At 35.6% G+C, this 17,638-nt stretch overlaps 1 protein-coding gene across 6 annotated transcripts in view; it reads left to right on the top strand.

Moving 5' to 3' along the window:
* AGTPBP1 (ATP/GTP binding protein 1) overlaps window positions 1-17,638 on the top strand; it is a 90,339-nt gene that overhangs the window by 39,629 nt on the left and 33,072 nt on the right. For all 6 annotated transcript variants that reach the window (XM_015561152.1, XM_015561151.1, XM_015561153.1 and 3 more), the window contains 5 exons: window positions 1,902-2,617; window positions 4,036-4,119; window positions 6,049-6,135; window positions 6,220-6,368; window positions 17,062-17,149. In XM_015561152.1, the coding sequence (XP_015416638.1) occupies window positions 1,902-2,617; window positions 4,036-4,119; window positions 6,049-6,135; window positions 6,220-6,368; window positions 17,062-17,149 (1,124 nt within the window). The remainder of the gene's footprint in view (window positions 1-1,901; window positions 2,618-4,035; window positions 4,120-6,048; window positions 6,136-6,219; window positions 6,369-17,061; window positions 17,150-17,638) is intronic.

The raw sequence follows: 17,638 nt of genomic DNA, 5'->3' as shown, positions 1-17,638 counted from the left end.
GCCTGGCTTGTGGCTGAGCAGAGCTCCCCCTGTGGGAGCGCACTGACCACCAGGGGGCAGCTCCTGCATTGAGCATCTGCCCCCTGGTGGTCAGTGTGTGTCATAGTGACCAGTCATTCCCAGTTGTTCTGCTGTTAGGGTCAATTTGCATATTACCCTTTTATTATATGCCTGGTGCATGGGTGGGGGCTGGCTGGTTTGCCCTGAAGGGTGTTTTGGATCAGGGTGGGGGTCCCACTGTGGTGCCTGGCCAGCCTGGATGAGGGACTGAGGGCTGTTTTCAGGTTGGCCACACCCCCTTCAGGAAGGGGGGTCCTGTTGGGGTGCCTGGCCAGCCTGGGTGAGTGGCTGATGGCTGTTTGCAGGCTGGCCACAGCCATTTCAGGGTGGGGGTCCCCCCTGGGGGGTTTGGCCAACCTGGGTGAGGGGCTGATGGCTGTTTGCAGGCTGGCCAAGACCCCCAGCAGGGACCCTCACCCCATAAGGGTGTGGCCAGCCTGGGTGAGGGGCTGATGGCTGGCTGCAGGCTGGCTACAGCCCCTTCAGGGGGGGGGGTCCCCACTGGGGTCCCTGGCCAGCCTGGGTGAGGGGCTGAGGGCCATTTTCAGGCTGGCCACACCCCCTTCAGGGTGGTGGTCCTACTGGGATGCGTGGTCAGTCTGGGTGAGTGGCTGATGGCTGTTGGCAGGCTGCCAAGTCCCCCAGTGGAGACCCTCACCCCATGAGGGTGTGGCCAGCCTGGGTGAGGGGCTGATGGCTGTTTGCAGGCTGGCCATGGCCCCCCAGCCACCCAAGCTCCCAGTGGAGGCTGGCTGGAAGCAGGTATCTGGGATTTATTTATCTTCTGTAATTGAAACTTTGTTGCCTTTAGTGGAGGCCACAGCCGGCCAGGGCAGGCGGGAAGCTTGGCTTCCTCCATCTCCGGGGCAACCAAGCATCCTGCTTCCTCCAGCTCCATGGCTGCTGGCTGCCGTCTTAGTTGGGTTAATTTGCATATAGTCACTCTGATTGGCTGGTGGGTGTGGCTTGGGGCATAGTGAAGGTATGGTCAATTTGCATGTTTCTCTTTTATTAGGTTAATTGTCTTCATCTTTAAGACTTAAAAGGTTTTAAAAAATATTAATGTAGTTAAATTAATTTTGGTTATTTCCCTGGTACCTGTTTGTTTATTTTTTCTTTATTTTTATTGTTGATACTATTACAGAAGTCTCTGTTTCCCCCCACTTTCCTCCCCTCCACCCAGCACCCACCACTCCACCCCCCCTCTTTTTTGCTATTAACACTTTATCCTTATAATATTCCATGAAATATATTTATAACATGTTTATTACTTGTATTGACAGCCCTCTCTCCTTTGTCCTTAGAAGAATGTAAGCTGCAAAAGGGAAGAGTTGTTTTCTGTTTTTCAAGTGATGGGTCTTAAGTTCCTGAAGCAGTGCTTGACACAAAACAGACACTTGTAAATATTTGTTGAATTAGAGAATAACAATTTGTGTTTTCTTTAAGAGGATTTTGATGTTTTTTACTTTTCTAAGTTTCTCATGTTTTTGTTATGTATAGGCATTATTTTTGTAATAGAAAAAGTAAAATAAGTGTAATGGATTTTGTTGTAGTTAAATACAAGATGGGGCAAAAATAGATTTACAGTTGTATGTGAAACACAGAGTTTATTGGATTATTATTTATTAATTATTGTATTATTTTCCATACGAACAACTATAAACCTACTTTTGCCCCTCCCTGTACTGTGTCTTTTGCTAGCAAGATTAAAATATACTGTCTTATCCATCTTTAAAATTTTAGGTTTCTGAAGCAGCATATAAAATGAATATGGCCTTAGTTTTGTTAATACATTTTAATATTTAGAGATAAAAGATTAAACATGTTTTTTATTTTCAAAGGACTATGACTTAATCTCCAAAGAACCAAAGCCTTTAGTATTTGAGGGAAAAGTACGTGGTCCAATTGTTGTGCCTACAGCAGGAGAGGAAGCAGCTGGGAATTCAGGCAATTTCAGAAAAGGAGTTGTAATGAAGGAGAATGTGTCTCCCCTAGGAGATGAAGGTGATAAGAAACCTAGCTTTATGGATCTGGCAAAAGAAGATATTAAAGATAATGATAGAACATTACAGCAACCGCTAGGTGATCAAAATAGAACTATTTCATCAGTCCATGGCTTAAACAATGATATTGTGAGGGCCTTGGACCGAATTACATTGCAGAATATTCCTTCTCAAACAGCTCCAGGTTTTACTGCAGGAATGAGGAAGGACTACAGCCTCCCTCTTACCGTAGTTACGTGCTCTAAAGCGTGCCCACACGTGGCTGCTTGTGGAAACGTTCTGTTTGAGGGAAGAACAGTTCAGCTGGGGAAGCTTTGCTGCACTGGAGTCGAAATCGAGGATGACGAAGATACTGAGTCTGCTTCATCAGTGGAACAAGTATCAGTTGAAGTCTCTGATAGACCAACACTCCACGACTCAGACCTCTACATTGAGATTGTGAAAAATACGAAGTCGGTCCCAGAATATTCAGAGGTGGCTTATCCCGATTATTTTGGTCACATTCCGCCTCCATTCAAAGAGCCTATTTTAGAAAGGCCTTATGGTGTACAAAGGTGAGCTGCAGATGCCTTCTTCCTTCTAAACGAGACCATTGTCAAAATATGAGGCACACTTACAAAAACTGGTTATTTAGAAAGAAAACTACTCTGGATTAAAGTTACTCTAATTTTTATCCTGGGTTGGGAATTTTACATTGTTTTGAAATTGTCCTTTGGAGCTTAGTTTGTTTCTTTTCTAAGCTCATTACTTATTTAAATGAAACCGGCATAATGCACCTGACCACGTCATGGAATCACAGAGCATCAGGAAGGGACTGACTTTGCTGGGGAGGGTGTGTGGGAGTGGGCCGCTCCTTGCCACCTGCTGCTTGTATCACAGACTGCACCATCCAGAGGCAGCTGGCTTCTTGGAGTGCTGGAATGGCCTTCACACAGCACAGCTGCAGCTATTATGAGTTATTGTTGTCGGTCTCTTACTGTGCCTACTTTATAAACCAAACTTTATCCTAGGTGTGTATGTACAGAAGAAAACTCATGTAGGGTTAGGTACTATCTCTGGTTCCAAGCATCCCTGGGGATCTTGAAACATCCCTCTCAGACCAACTTCTCTACTCTGAGAAGTAGCTATATATTAACTAACACCAGCAGGCACCTTCCCACCATGGCTTTCGTGACCAATCTACCTGCAGTTCCAGGCCCCTGGCTTTCTGATCCAGATCTATTCTGTTTCAGCTACAGTTTGGTACCACTTTTGGTGACTGTTGTGTTCCTTGGCTTGAATATTGATGGGAAGATGGTGGTGTCTCTGTGTGGCTGAATCTTCTAGGACAGTGGCAGGGATTTTAGGAATTTTCCAGTAAGTTGGTGTCTATTTTGTTGGACTGAGTCAGGGGAAGGTCAGGCCTAGAGAATCCTGGAGCTGCAGGGACCGCCTTCCGCTTCCCGACACAAGTGTTTGCCTCCCCTGCACATTTCCTCTCCAGCTGTAGAAGAGAGAATGGACTCTGCAGAATGTGCAGGCCAGTTCCCAACTGCATTTTAGCTACATACCAGTGAGGGTGGGTTTTAAAAATCTCTTTCTTATATAATCTCTGGCTTTTCAGATCTTTACTGCTTCTAATAATGCTACTATTATGTAATACAAAATTATTTGTCTAAGGGCTAGAGAGTGGGTCAACACAATTTCTATGAAATAAGGCATAATAGACATTCAAGATTTTAAAAAAAACTATTGGGCTTGTAACTGTATTCTACATGGTTATTTTCTTGAACTCAGACTTTAAAAATACTGACTTTTGTCTTGTTATATAGTGATAATTTTTTTCGTACACAAAATATATATAGAGGAATGGTCATCTTTAAGAAATTTTTATAGTTTTATACTTTATTTTTATCCAAAACTTAATTTGGAGAAAGTTGTGCCGTGGCATATATCAGCAAATTTTGGTCAAATGTCTCTTTTATGATTTCAGGACAAAAATTGCCCAAGATATTGAGAGGCTAATACATCAGAGTGATATCATAGATCGAGTGGTATATGACTTAGATAACCCAAAGTAAGTCCGATTTTTTTTGGTTTGGCTTTGTTTTACTTTTAGTAGTTTCATTTTTACTGTAAAACTTCAGTGTTATTTTTAAAAGATAAAGGTTATCTTTTAACTTCCACCTAGTTTACTGTCACTACACTTTCAGCTTTTAGCAGGGATATAATGATAATGTAGTAATAAAATCATGTTTATCTATTTAAATTGAATATATTGCAAGCTTTTGTTTGTTCTTAGGTGGACTTTTAATGGATTTAATAAGGTAAAGGTCACAAATTGATGCTGTTTTTAAAAAATTAAAATTACTTCCACTTAAGAGAGTGGAGATGTCATATGAAATTCTTTAATTTTGTCCTGTAATATTTAGCTTTCATATTCTCAGGACAATAAGTTACCATCCCCTTCAGAAGGAATACAAGTTTGCTAATTCTCCACAGTCCCTGCTATGCTCTGTTGTCTCTTATTGTTTATAATCTGTTTCAGATCTTGAAATTACTTGCCTAACTGTTTGTGATGCTTGATGTGGTAGTGTCATTTGCAGTTTAGGATTATCACTACTATCAAACATTTTAGGGTTTATATAAAAGTAAATAAATGGCCGAAACTGGTTTGGCTTAGTGGATAGAGCGTCGGCCTGCGACTGAAAGGTCCCAGGTTCGATTCCGGTCGAGGGCATGTACCTTGGTTGCGGGCACATCCCCAATAGGAGATGTGCAGGAGGCAGCTGATCGATGTTTCTCTTTCATCGATGTTTCTAACTATCTCTCTCCCTTCCTCTCTGTAAAAAATCAATAAAAAAATACTTTTTAAAAAAAGTAAATAAAAGAAAATTACAAATTACGAATGTGACTATTATTCAGTCATTTGCATCCTCAAATGAGAAATTTAATTAGCCCTCACTGGATTTTTCCCTCCCCTTTAACATTCTAATAATTTTGGAAAATTTCACATTTTCCTGGTCTTATTTGGAGGAAATAAAGCACTTTTTTTTTTTTTTAGTCTGAATTTTTTTTTTAAATTTTATTTTTTATTACAAAGGGTATTACATATGTGTCCATTTTTCCCCCCCACCCTAGACAGTCCCCTAGCCTCCCCTGTTCCCCAGTGTCTTATGTCCATTGGTTATGCAATAAAGCACTTTTCAAAGACTTTTATTAAAGGATAATGACTGAAGTTGAAATGATATTCTTAAAAATAAAAAACAGATCTCCTTATTTATCTCTCTTAGTTATTTCAACATTTGTAATTCTGTGTCAGACCAGACAGATGTGGTAAGAACAAGAATCCTTAGTGTGGCATATTTTTAACTGAAATGATTTTGAACAAAATCTTTGAGCTATTTGGAGTTTTCCCCTATTAAATGTAGTCTCCAGAACAGCAAGAATTTGTATTCATTTAGGGAAATAGACAAGTAACAAAAAGAGTATCTGGCATCTTGTAGGTGCTCAGTAAGTATTTACTAAAGTAATGAGTATGTAAAATGAGGATAATATTTTCATCTTTCTGGGTATTAGAAGATAATAGATAATGTAGTTATCTCAATTTAAAACAATATTTTGCTTCAGAACTGCTTAGTTAGAATTATTAGTACTAAGAACAGGTCTTATGCATTTTAAAAAGTACGTCTGGCCTTTTTAATATGATTATTAGTACATATTTAGAAATGACACTTATTCACTGAGGCACAAATTCTTATTTTTATTAACATTTGCTATCAATGTAGGAACAAATCTCTACTTGTAATTATAATGTTTTTGTGTATAAGTATTAGCCAGAGTTTGTATTTTGCTTGTGTTGGTTATGTTTTTTGGTTTCAAAATAATGAGGAAGGTGAGGTGATAATGGTGTATTTTTAATCTGTAGTGTGTTTTTATATTTATTATTGCTTACCTGCTTAAAGGCAATGTATTTTATTATACTTACTTTAAAATTTTTATTTAGTTACATCATTCCAGAAGAAGGAGATATTTTGAAGTTTAACTCCAAATTTGAATCTGGGAATCTGCGCAAAGTAATTCAAATTAGAAAGTAAGTCATTTAAAGTTTTCTCATTTTGTATGTGCATAGATACTTTTCTCATTTTCATCAGATTTCTTCATTTTCTATTTTCAGAAATGAATATGATCTTATTTTGAACTCGGATATAAATAGTAATCATTATCATCAGTGGTTTTACTTTGAAGTCAGTGGAATGCGGCCAGGTGTTGCTTACAGGTTTAACATCATTAACTGTGAAAAGTCCAACAGTCAGTTTAATTATGGTAAGACTGTTTTTTTCCTCCAACTTAGAGGGACGCAGGCATCATATCCAAGGGATAGATAATTAAAAAATTGCTAACTTAAAAAAAAGTTTGTGTTCTTTTGTTTTCTCTGGTTCTCAAAATTCAGATGTTTATTATGCAAAATTTGACATAGACTAAGCTTTGCATTGTTAGTAACAAGAGTTATCGTTGTGTGGATACTCATTAAAATGTAATGAGTATGGTTGATTTCATCCAAATTAAATGCCACTATAAATGTATCATGTATGCTGCTCAGGTTACTCATGTCAGTTCATCTAGAAGAGAATTGCAGAAAGCAATCTTTTTAAACTTTTTATTTTGAATAGATTCATAGAAAGTTAAAAATTATAGAAGTTGTGGAAAGGTTCCAAGTTCACTTCACTAAGATTCCTCCAGTGATTACATCATATATAGCTGTAGTCCAATATCAAAGCCAGGATCTGACATTGGTAAAACATGGGTGCATAATTCTGTGCTGTTTTATCACTGTAACTGTGCCCACAATCAAGATACAGGGCACTTCCTTCACCACAAAGCCTGCGCTACTCCTTCAGAGTTCACCATTCAGTATGATGTTAGTTGTAGTTTTCTGTACATTTTTTAAGTCTACTTGAGGAAGTTTCTATTACTAGTTTTCTGAGACTTTTTATTGTAAATGGGTGTTGAATTTTGTCATGTGCTTTTCTGCATTAGTTGATATGATCATGTGATTTTTCTTCTTTAGCCTATTAATATGACATGTCACATTGGTTTTAGAATATTGAGCCAACCTTTTTTATCCATGTAATAAACCCCTCTTGGTCACTGTGTATAATTGCTAATATTTTGTGAAGAATTTTTACATTTCTCTTTAGGAGGGATATTGAGCAATAATTTTCTTTTTGTTTTGTACTGTATGTGGCTTTGGTATGTCCTGGCAGCACTGAGCTTATACAAGGAGTTGGGAAATGTTCCCTCTTCTTATTTTCTGGAAGAGCTTGTGTAGATTTAGTGTTGATTTCGTAAACATTTGGTGGAATTCTCCAATGAAATTATTTGGGCCAGAACATTTCTCTTTTGGTAGTCTTTTAACTTAGAAATTCAGTTTCTTTCATATAAATTATCTGTTTTGTTTTGAGTGAGTTGAGGTAGTTTGTATTTTTAGGAATTGACCCATTTCTTCTAAATTGTCAAATGTGTGTAAGTTGTTCAGAGTGCTCCCTTGCTGTCCTTTTGATGTTTGCAGGATCTCCAATGATATCCCCTGTTTCATTCTTGATAATAGTAATTTGTGTCTTCTCTGTTTTTCTTTGTCAGTCCTGCTTGACGCTTGTCAATTTTATTGACATTTTCAAAGAACCAGCTTTTTATTTCATTGGCTTTTTCTACTGTTTCCTCATGGGGCAACTTAAAACAAAAACAAAACTGGTGTTGTACCAGCAAAAATATTAAATTCATAGCCTCAGTTAAGGCTATGTATTCAGTACTTTAAAAAATATAGCCCTAGCCGGGTTGGCTCAGTGTATAGAGTGTCGGCCTGCGAACTGAAGGTTCCTGTGTTTGATTCCGGTCAAGGGCATATGCCTGGTTGCAGGCTCGATCCCCGGCAGGGGGATTGCAGAAGGCAGCCGATCAGTGATTCTCTCTCATCATTGATGTTTCTATTTCTCTCTCCCTCTCATTCCCACTCTGAAATCAATAAAAATATTTTTTAAAAAATTAAGAGTTCTTTGTCAGGCATCAGTCTTTATAGTCAAATATATCAGTGGAAGACAATATAATTGTAAAAACTTAAGATCAGTCATTTAAAATGGAAACCATCAATTTTCAAGTATTTAGTTTGATACTTTTGGGGTAAAAGAAAATAATTCTTTATAGATATATTTTGTCTGACAAGTTTCAAAATCTGAGGTCTCAAGTCGTTTGTTGTAAGGATGAAAAGCTTTTAACAACTAAGGAATGAGAGGCCATGTTACCTGTTTCAAATAAATGTTTTAACTTGTTAAAAGCATGAATATGAAGATGCTCTTTAAGGGGGCGTTGCTGAAAATTGAACCTTTCAAGAGTTGAAGAGGTTGTTCCCCATTGTCATTATTTATGTGGAAAACAGGAAATTGTATACTCTAATCACTTTACGTGTATGGCATGAAAGCTTTAGTCAGATTCACTAATTTAATGTACTAAGTATAAGAAGATTAGGTAGCATAATATCTGGTTTCGTTATAGTATTTAAAAATTTTAAGTGATCTAATTTTAAGGATTATCTCAATGATTATATTGATTTGCATGAATAGTAGTATGGATATTCTTGGTAATTTATTTCACATTCTTAATTTTTGATTTTTAGGTATAAATACTAATTATTGAATGCCCTAATTCGCAGAAATGTTTGTTTGTTGACCCTTAAGTGTTTGTATAACTTTAAAAATGACCTTAATGGACTTATTAAAAATACCCAAAACAAGTAAAGAATCTTGTATTTTTCCTATTTAACTTGTAAGTATAATGCTAACATAATATTTTAGAGGAGAAAAAGATAAATAAATGTAATTGCATTTTGAGTGCTCTAAGAATAAAACAAAGGCATATTTGTTGCTGAAATGATAATCAGTATAATTTTCAAACTGTAGTGCTAAGTAAGGTAGATGGTATTTCTACTAACTATATTTATACACTTTTATAAAATAATACTCTTACTACTTTAAACTTTATTCTTTTAATTTTTTAAATTAGAAACATACATTTGGAATGTTTTTCTGTTTTTAAAAACTCCATACACCTATATGATTAATAAAATAATCTCTTCCTCTAGTGCCATTTTAAATTTGAAATGAATATAATTCTGCAACTAAAACAAAGCAGTGAGATAGATGACTTCTTTATTTTTAAACTTTCCTTCTTCCTTACCCCTTGCCTATTATATATTATTATTTTTTTTAATCCTCACCTGAGGATATGTGATTTTAGAGAGAGATCATAGATTTTAGAGAGAGGAAGAGAGAGAGGGAGGGAGAGAGAGAGAGAGAGAGAGAGAGAGAGAGAGAGAGGCCGAGAGAGAGACAGAGAGAAAGAGAGAGAGAGAGAGAAACAGAAACATCACATCGATATTAGAGAAATATCCATCCGTTGCCTCCCATACATGCCCTGATCAGGGATCAAACTGCAACCTAGGTATGTGCCCTAACTGGGAATTTGAACTTGCAACTTTTTGGCGTACAGAATGGTGCTCAACCAACTGAGCCTCCCACCCGTCCAGGGCTGGATATTCTTATGTGTGTATCACACTTTCCAAACTCATTTTGTGGAGAATTTAGAAAACAAATTGGTGTTAAGAAAATAAAAACCACCAACAGTGCATCATCCAGAGATAATCATTTTTACATTTGTTGTTTCCTACTAGGCATTTTAATAATGCAATATGTGATGTCTATGTATACATAGTCATATATTTATTTTAAAAAATGGGGCTGATAACCTATGCAAGTTTCATAATCTGTATTTTAACCAAACATATTGTCAACATTTTTCTGGTCATTGAATGTGTCTGAAACTGTAACTTATTTACTAAACCTTTCTTTTTCTTTATTTTTTATTTTATTGCTTAAAATATTACAAAGAGTAGTACATTTGTCTCCTTAAACCTTTATTTATTGGATATTTATGTTATTTCTAATTATAGTATCTTCTATTTTAAATAATGCTGAGATAAACATTATACTAAATCTTTGTGTATATAATTTTTAGTTACTAATTCACAGGAGTGGAATTTTTAAAATCTGCCTGCCTGCTGTAAATGTGTTTTTTTTCCCCTGATTATTAAACAGTGGGTCTTTCATATAGGAACTTGGTAAATTAAAAACAGTTTAAAAGACTCTCTTAGGAAGGAAAGAGAAGAGAAAATGTACTGTTTAGCATGTCGTATCTATCCCTAAATTTATTCACATTCACATAATTTTAAATTTCAATTTTACTCTTTAATAGAGTTAGGATTACAGTATTAAAGCTTATTTGTAAAAAAATATAAATATATTTTATTTTATTGAATTATTTTTTAGAGAGGAAAACAAAGAGAAATATTGATATGAGAGGGAAATATCTATCAGTTGCCCCCTGTTGGGGATCGAGCCCCAACCCTGGCAGAATTATTTGCTACATAGAAATTTTTCACATTTTCATATTTCCTTTTAACAGTATAGAGTAGTCATATTTATCTTTTGCCCCGAATTCTATTTTAATATTCTTTTGAATTTGGTTGATATCTTTGCATCTTAATTCTTGTAAATAGAGTTTGCATTTTGTTGTTTTACCCTTTTAATATGTGATTTTTAGCCTGTTAAAATTTTTCTTTATAATGGATATGTTTGGGTTTTTTATGCTTTTTATTTCTTGTACTTCTTTATTATATCTTTATCTGTTATTTTTGAAGAGACTTCAAGGTGTAGTGCAATACTTCTTTGAGTTGTGGAAATCTAAAATATGTATATAAAAAATAGATCATGAGGCATATTTGGATTTTTCTCAGTCTTGCTCCATCTGCCTTAAATTTAGAATAGATTCCTCCCAGATTCTAACAAGAAATTGTCTGTTGATTTTCCTTTTTCTTTCCACATATTTGTAAATATTTAACTATGAAGTTGGTATAAGCTATGGAAGCAGCTGTTAGGTAGATGTAATGTATTTTTTTTTTTATGGAACTCTATCATAAGATTTAAGTTAATACAACATAGAGCAGATTTTGGTTTGTTATAACATGAATTGAGTTAGAAGAAGGAAGGGACCAATATTTTAGTAAATTAAGAATTCAACATTTTAAGAATTTATAACTAGTTATGCAGTTAATGTTATTATCATCAGATTAATTTTGAAGCCACTTTAAGAGAGGATACTGGTGACTAAAAATATTTGCAGTAGAACTTCTTGAGCTGCAAGGATTTATTTAATTGCCCTATGTGATTGAAATCAGGAAATAATAGTAATTAGAAAAGTAGCTTATTGTTTGAATATTTTTTCTTTTCTTGATTGGGACATACTGGTTGGTGGAGTACTTAATGTTGGATTTTAGCAAAGGTGCCCTAAAGAGGTCTTGTTCTTTGGCAGTTCTCCCCAAAAGAGGCTGAATTACTGCTGCTTTTGTTTCCCCAAGTTGTCCTTTTATGGGGATATTTAAGGAAATTCTACTAAATACTTAGGTTTCTTTCTTTCTTTTTTTTTTTTTTTTACAAATGAATGATCTTATTTGTGAGCTTACACTTGAGAATTTATGACACTGTATAATAGTGCTGTCTGTATCTGTTGTAATCCATGACCCCTTACCCTCACCCTCAATAATTGAAAGGGGTTTGCTTAAGTTACCACTAGATGGCAGTCTTGCATTTTAGTAAAACTTGGAGCTTTCATCACAGCTTCCTCTCTGCCACTCTTGCACGCTGTCTTCCTCTCCCATTCCCTTCACCCTCTACTGTCTCCCATATAAATAGGATTTTTAACAACTTTCATATATAAATTGAACATTGCAGAACCAGGCAACAAAATAGAATTTTGGAGTCTAGTATGTAGGATTCTAAATTGCCCACATTAATTAATTTCATACTGTGAAGTTGAGCTAAGCCATCTCTCCACTAAGGAAGTCTTCCCTGACTCTCCAGACTGGATTAGTCCCCTTGATAAATGTTCCTTGTAATCTTTTCCTTTCAGGGTGCTCTTTACATCTTTATGTTGTTATTGTGTGTGAATGATTAATACCTTCTCTGCCTACCCTTACCACTTGCTTGTAAATTTCATAAGGTCAGGAGAAGTGTCTCTGTTGCTGACCACAGTATTTATACCATGGCATTTAATTCATGTTCAGTAGATATTTGTTAAACGAATGAGGCAATGGATAGATCAGTGGTTCTCAACCTTCTGGCCCTTTAAATACAGTTCCTCATGTTGTGACCCAACCATAACATTATTTTTGTTGCTACTTCATAATTGTAATGTTGCTAATATTATGAATCGTAATATAAATATCTGATAGCGAACAGATTGCCCCATCCCCTAAGCCAGTGGTTCTCAACCTTCCTAATGCCGTGACCCTTTCATACAGTTCAGTTCCTCATGTTGTGACCCAACCATAACATTATTTTTGTTGCTACTTCATAATTGTAATGTTGTTACTGTTATGAATCGTAATGTAAATATCTGATATACAGGATGGTCTTAGGCGACCCCTGTGACAGGGTCGTTCGACCGCCAAAGGGGTTGCTACCCACAGGTTGAGAACAGCTGGTCTATATTCATATGACGAGATGGGAAGTTCTTAGTGTATTTGTTTTATGCACAGCAAGGTTTTATTCTTTGGCTAATGACTACATTAATTATTCAGTGATAGCTTTTCTATATCACATTGAGTAGATTATGGTTTATTCAGCCTGAGTTACCTCATTTGATTGATTATTATTGGGGCACCCTGTTTGATTCATATGGTTTTCATAGTCAGAATTTCCAAATGTAGCTCCCTTCACTGCCCAGAATGAACTTATCATTTTAAAAGTAATGTAAGAATACATTGTCTTTTATAAAACTAGAATATTTCAGATAAATCTAATGTGCCCTTTGACCTCAGCCTGAATCTTGTTCCACCTTGCTATAAATAACCATTATGAATTTTGTGTGTCTGGAGGAGGTTACTGTTTCTATTTGAAATGGCTCACTGAATCCTAGGTAGAAATAAGAAAGATAGGAATCTTTTATGTACCAGTGAAATACATGAGTTTCAAGTAAAACAAAAATCTTATCATACATCCACTTTAAAACAACTGGTTAATTAACGATTATAACAGCAGCTAATATTTATTGAATATTCATCATGTACCAGACCTTCTTTAAGTGCTAACAGATGTGATGCTCTTAATCCACACAACCAATATTCTAGCACTGTCGTTGCACTCATTTTACAGAGGGGACACGGGTGTTAAGTGGTTCAGTAATCTGCCCAGGATCACACACCTGATGAGATGAAGTTAGAGTTCAGACCCAGATAGTCTGGTTGCAGATCGCGTGCTCATAATGACCTTGTTGTTCTGCATGTGAAAAAATTAGATTAGTATTGGACTTCTCATCTGTGGTGCTGGAAGTGAGAAGACAGCCAAATAGCTGTCTGTCTTTTGCAAAATCTGTAATTTTTTGTCACTTCCAACAAACTGCATCTTTGTGTATGTAGAAATCAGAAAATATGCTACCCCTGAACTATCTCTGGGAAGAATAAACAAGGAAAATGGTCTCAAGTTAGAAGACTTGGAATTTATAAAATGTGTTAAGTAAAATCATTCTAAGAGAGTGACGTGGAAGAAGTGAAAGCTCATTTTTCTTGGTGGGATTGCTTAGTTATTTTTATATAGTATCAGAGAAATAGTAATCATAAGTATTATGATGGAAAGCACAATAGAAAACTTTTCAAATCAAAAGGAAATGTGGGGAAATGCAACCAAAACTGTAAAATAAAAAGGTAAAGAAGGAGAAGAAATATTTAATCAATAGTAGAAAGAAAATAAGATGGAAGGAATGAAATGAAATGTATATCTGTCATTACTAATGAATGAGGTAAGATGTCCTCAAAAATCATGTATTGAGAATTACACAATTGGGGGAGGGGTGGTGGGAAGAGAGCAAGAGAATCTGTGTGTGTGTATGTGTTATTTAAATGACAGAAAAGTTGAAAATAATTGGGCAGAGATAAAGTAGGCAAATGCAAATAAAATGAAACAAAAGTGGTAATGTTAATATTAGACAAAGAAAAATTCAGGGCCAAAAGCACTGAATAGATGTGTATTAACCAGTTAAAGTACTTGAAGATGCTTTAATATCCACAATTCTTTTATAAATTGAGATATAATTGACATATAACTTGTAACGTATTGACATATTAGTGTTAGATATGCAACATGATAATTAGATATTTGTGTACTTGCAAAATGATCACAATAAATCTAGCTAATACCCATTATGACACAGTTACAATTTTTTTCTTGTGATGAGAACTTTTCAGATCTGTTCTCCTGGCAACTTTCAAGCGAGCCGTATAGCAACATTAACTCTAGTTACCAGAGATTTTAGATTTCCTTGCTGTGATGAAAAATAGTAGAAATCAACAACAAGTCGAACAAAAATGAGTACTTGGAAATATGTAATAGTCTTCTAAAAACAAAAACCCAGAGAGAAAATTTAAAACTGATACCAGAAATTACCTAGAATTGGACTGGTCATTATAGTAGTGACTTGCCATATGTGACTTAATATTTAAATTAATTAGAGATTTAAAATTCAGTTCTTTAGTGTCTCTAAGTTCACTTTCTGTGCATAATAGCCAGGCCTGGTGGTTGGCTGCCAGATTGGACAGTGTTGGTAGAGGACATTTCCACTGTGGCAGAAGGTTCAATTGGATCTAGAAAGTGCTACACATTATAGACTTATGGGCATAGCTAACTGGTATTCAGAGGAAAATTGAAAGCCTTTAATAACTGGCATTATCCTATATAGTAAAGAGCTAATATGCTAATTAGACTAAACAGCAGAATAACTGTCCAGATGACCTTATGGACGAAGCCAGGGTTGTGAGGGCCAGCTGGGGCTGTGAGGGTCTGCGAGGGTCGAGTCCCTTGCACGAATTTCATGCACAGGGCCTCTAGTCTATATAAAAGCCGAAGCGACCATTACGATCGACGACAGGCCAGTAGCTATGATGCGCACTGACTACCAGGGGGCAGATGCTCAGTGCAGGAGCTGCCCCCTGGTGGTCAGTGCGCTCCCACAGCCAACCTTCTGTGGCCAGCCAAGCTCCCACAGTCCCTGCCCCTGCCAGCTGGCCCCAATCACCCCGATCGGGACTGGGTGAGATGGCCCCCATCAGCCCTGATTGCCGACCAGGCTGAGGGACCCCACCTGTGCACGAATTCATGTACCGGGCCTCTAGTTTACAATAAAAAAAGGCTAAAAATAAGTAAACTAAGCACCCAACTTAAGATATTAGAAAAAAAAGAAGATAAACCAAAAGAAGAAGAAAATTTTTAAAATTAGAAATACTATTTTAAATACTATTTTAGAAATACTATTTTTAAAACTAGAAATAAAACAAAATATAGAAGCACTGGAATTGACTAATAAAATATAATGATTATGAACACTCTATAACTGTTCTTGAGGAAATAAGAAATGTATTAGGTGCTATATTGAGATGGTATTGCAGCTGAGATACTTACCTTTTAAAAAATAGATTTTACTTTTATTCCAGTAAATTATCATTAATATATTTTTCCAAAGCTAGTGTAATCTTATACCAATACTTGGTAAAGCTAATTAAAATCAAAAGACCATTTTTAGATGCAAAAGTCCTAAATGATATTTCAGCTAATCTAATCATATGCTGTAAAAGAATAGTATCTCCTTGGAATGCAAAGAGTTCACATTAGGAAACCTTTCAGCATAATTTATTGCATCAACAAATTAAAGGAGAAAAGCCATGTGATTCTGTTAGTGGGTGCTAAAAAGGCATTTGATAAAATAATTAAAATCCGTAAGTGTAATAAGAATTATGGAAGAAACGACTTCAGCTATGGAAATGATCATAGCACCTACCACAGAGGGTTGTTGTGAGGATTTAGTGACTTAAGTTATATAAATATGCTTAGAGCAAGGTCTGGCACATCAGAATTATTCAGTGTTAGCACTTTTGTTATTTAAATGTGATAGAGTTGATTTATAAAAAAAATTGACATTCTATTGAATGGCAAAACAGCTGGATTAAAATTATGAACAAGACAGTTCTGCTTACCACTATATTAAGAATCATTTTGGAGGTTTCATTTCTGTAAATAGAAAATGAAAAGTAGAAAGAGTAAATATAAGTACGAAAAGATAAAATATTTTAAATTACAAATGGTATGGTCTACATACTTAGAAAGCCCAAGAGACAACTAAAGACTAAAAAGATACCCGGATAAGTTTAGCAAAATGGTCTGTAGCAAGAAAATTAAGAAAATGATTATATCTTAAGTTAGGATTTAAGGAAAGTCAAATCGCATCTCAAAAACGATCATCATTTGTAAAATTAACATGAATTTCATTCCAGTTAGAAACCCAGTACCTTCTTTTATGAAATAGGATAAGGTGATTTTAAAGTTCATGTGGAAAGTATATTTCTAAAACTACCCAAGAAAATACACTATATATTTAATCCTATTTTTGTTAACAGTCTTTCCTTCTCCTCCTCCCTGCTATAATCACATTTGTATGGGAAGAAAATAACCATGCTATTTTGGTGGCATTTTTTCTTTTTCTTCAGTGTAGATAATCTTCTGAGAGCTATAGAGCTATTTTCTTTTTTTTTTTTACTCTTTCACTTATTATAAGATGTGTGTGTGTGTATGTGTGTGTGTGTATATTCCTTTTTATTTTAACTGATCTAACATAGAAAAGGTTTAATGACTTTTCACTCTTTAAAGTTGTAATCTATTTTAGTTAAACTGGAAATTAAAGCATATTGATTGACTTATGAGATTTTAAAGAAATTTCTCAGATTTTTAAAAAATATATACTAAAATAATGGAAATGTGTTGCCTTTTAACTTTCTGAATATTTGTTGCTTTCTACAATGGCAAGATTAATTTTTATCTCAAAAATTTTGAAAGGATTTTCTTTTTCTGTCTCTCTGTCAAAGGTATGCAACCACTCATGTATTCAGTTCAGGAAGCATTAAATGCCAGACCATGGTGGACTCGTGTGGGGACGGACATTTGTTACTATAAGTAAGTATTTCTAAGATTACTAGGACATCAGTTTACAGAAGGAGATATTAACCTTACTCTATTTCAATTTAAAGATTAAAAAGTAGAGTTATTATTGCATTCTTTGAATTGTGGTGATATGCTTTAGTGTTACTTCTAACAGAATCCTTTAAAATTTGAGATCAGTTTAGGGGTACATTTAGTGGAAGTATAGTTGATCCTTGGGTAATACGGGTTTGAGCTGCACGGATCCACTTATATGTGGACTCCCCCCCCCCCCAATAAATACCTGTACTGTTTTTGATCTGTGGTTGGGAGTCCGCAGACTTGGAGGGCCAACTGTTTTCATTCATCTATGCCATGTTACATAAGGGACTTGAGCATCTGCTGATTCTGGTATCGGTGGGGGTCCTGGAACCAGCTCCCCATGGATACTAAGGGATGGCTGTTATATTGGGGAGTCAAAATGTATACTCTGGTTTTTTATGTTTTGTTAATTCTCACCTGAGA

The sequence above is a fragment of the Myotis davidii genome, unplaced genomic scaffold, assembly GCF_000327345.1.
Source record: "Myotis davidii unplaced genomic scaffold, ASM32734v1 scaffold556, whole genome shotgun sequence".
Lineage (NCBI taxonomy): Eukaryota > Metazoa > Chordata > Mammalia > Chiroptera > Vespertilionidae > Myotis > Myotis davidii.
This window is presented reverse-complemented; position numbering and strand designations above follow the sequence as displayed.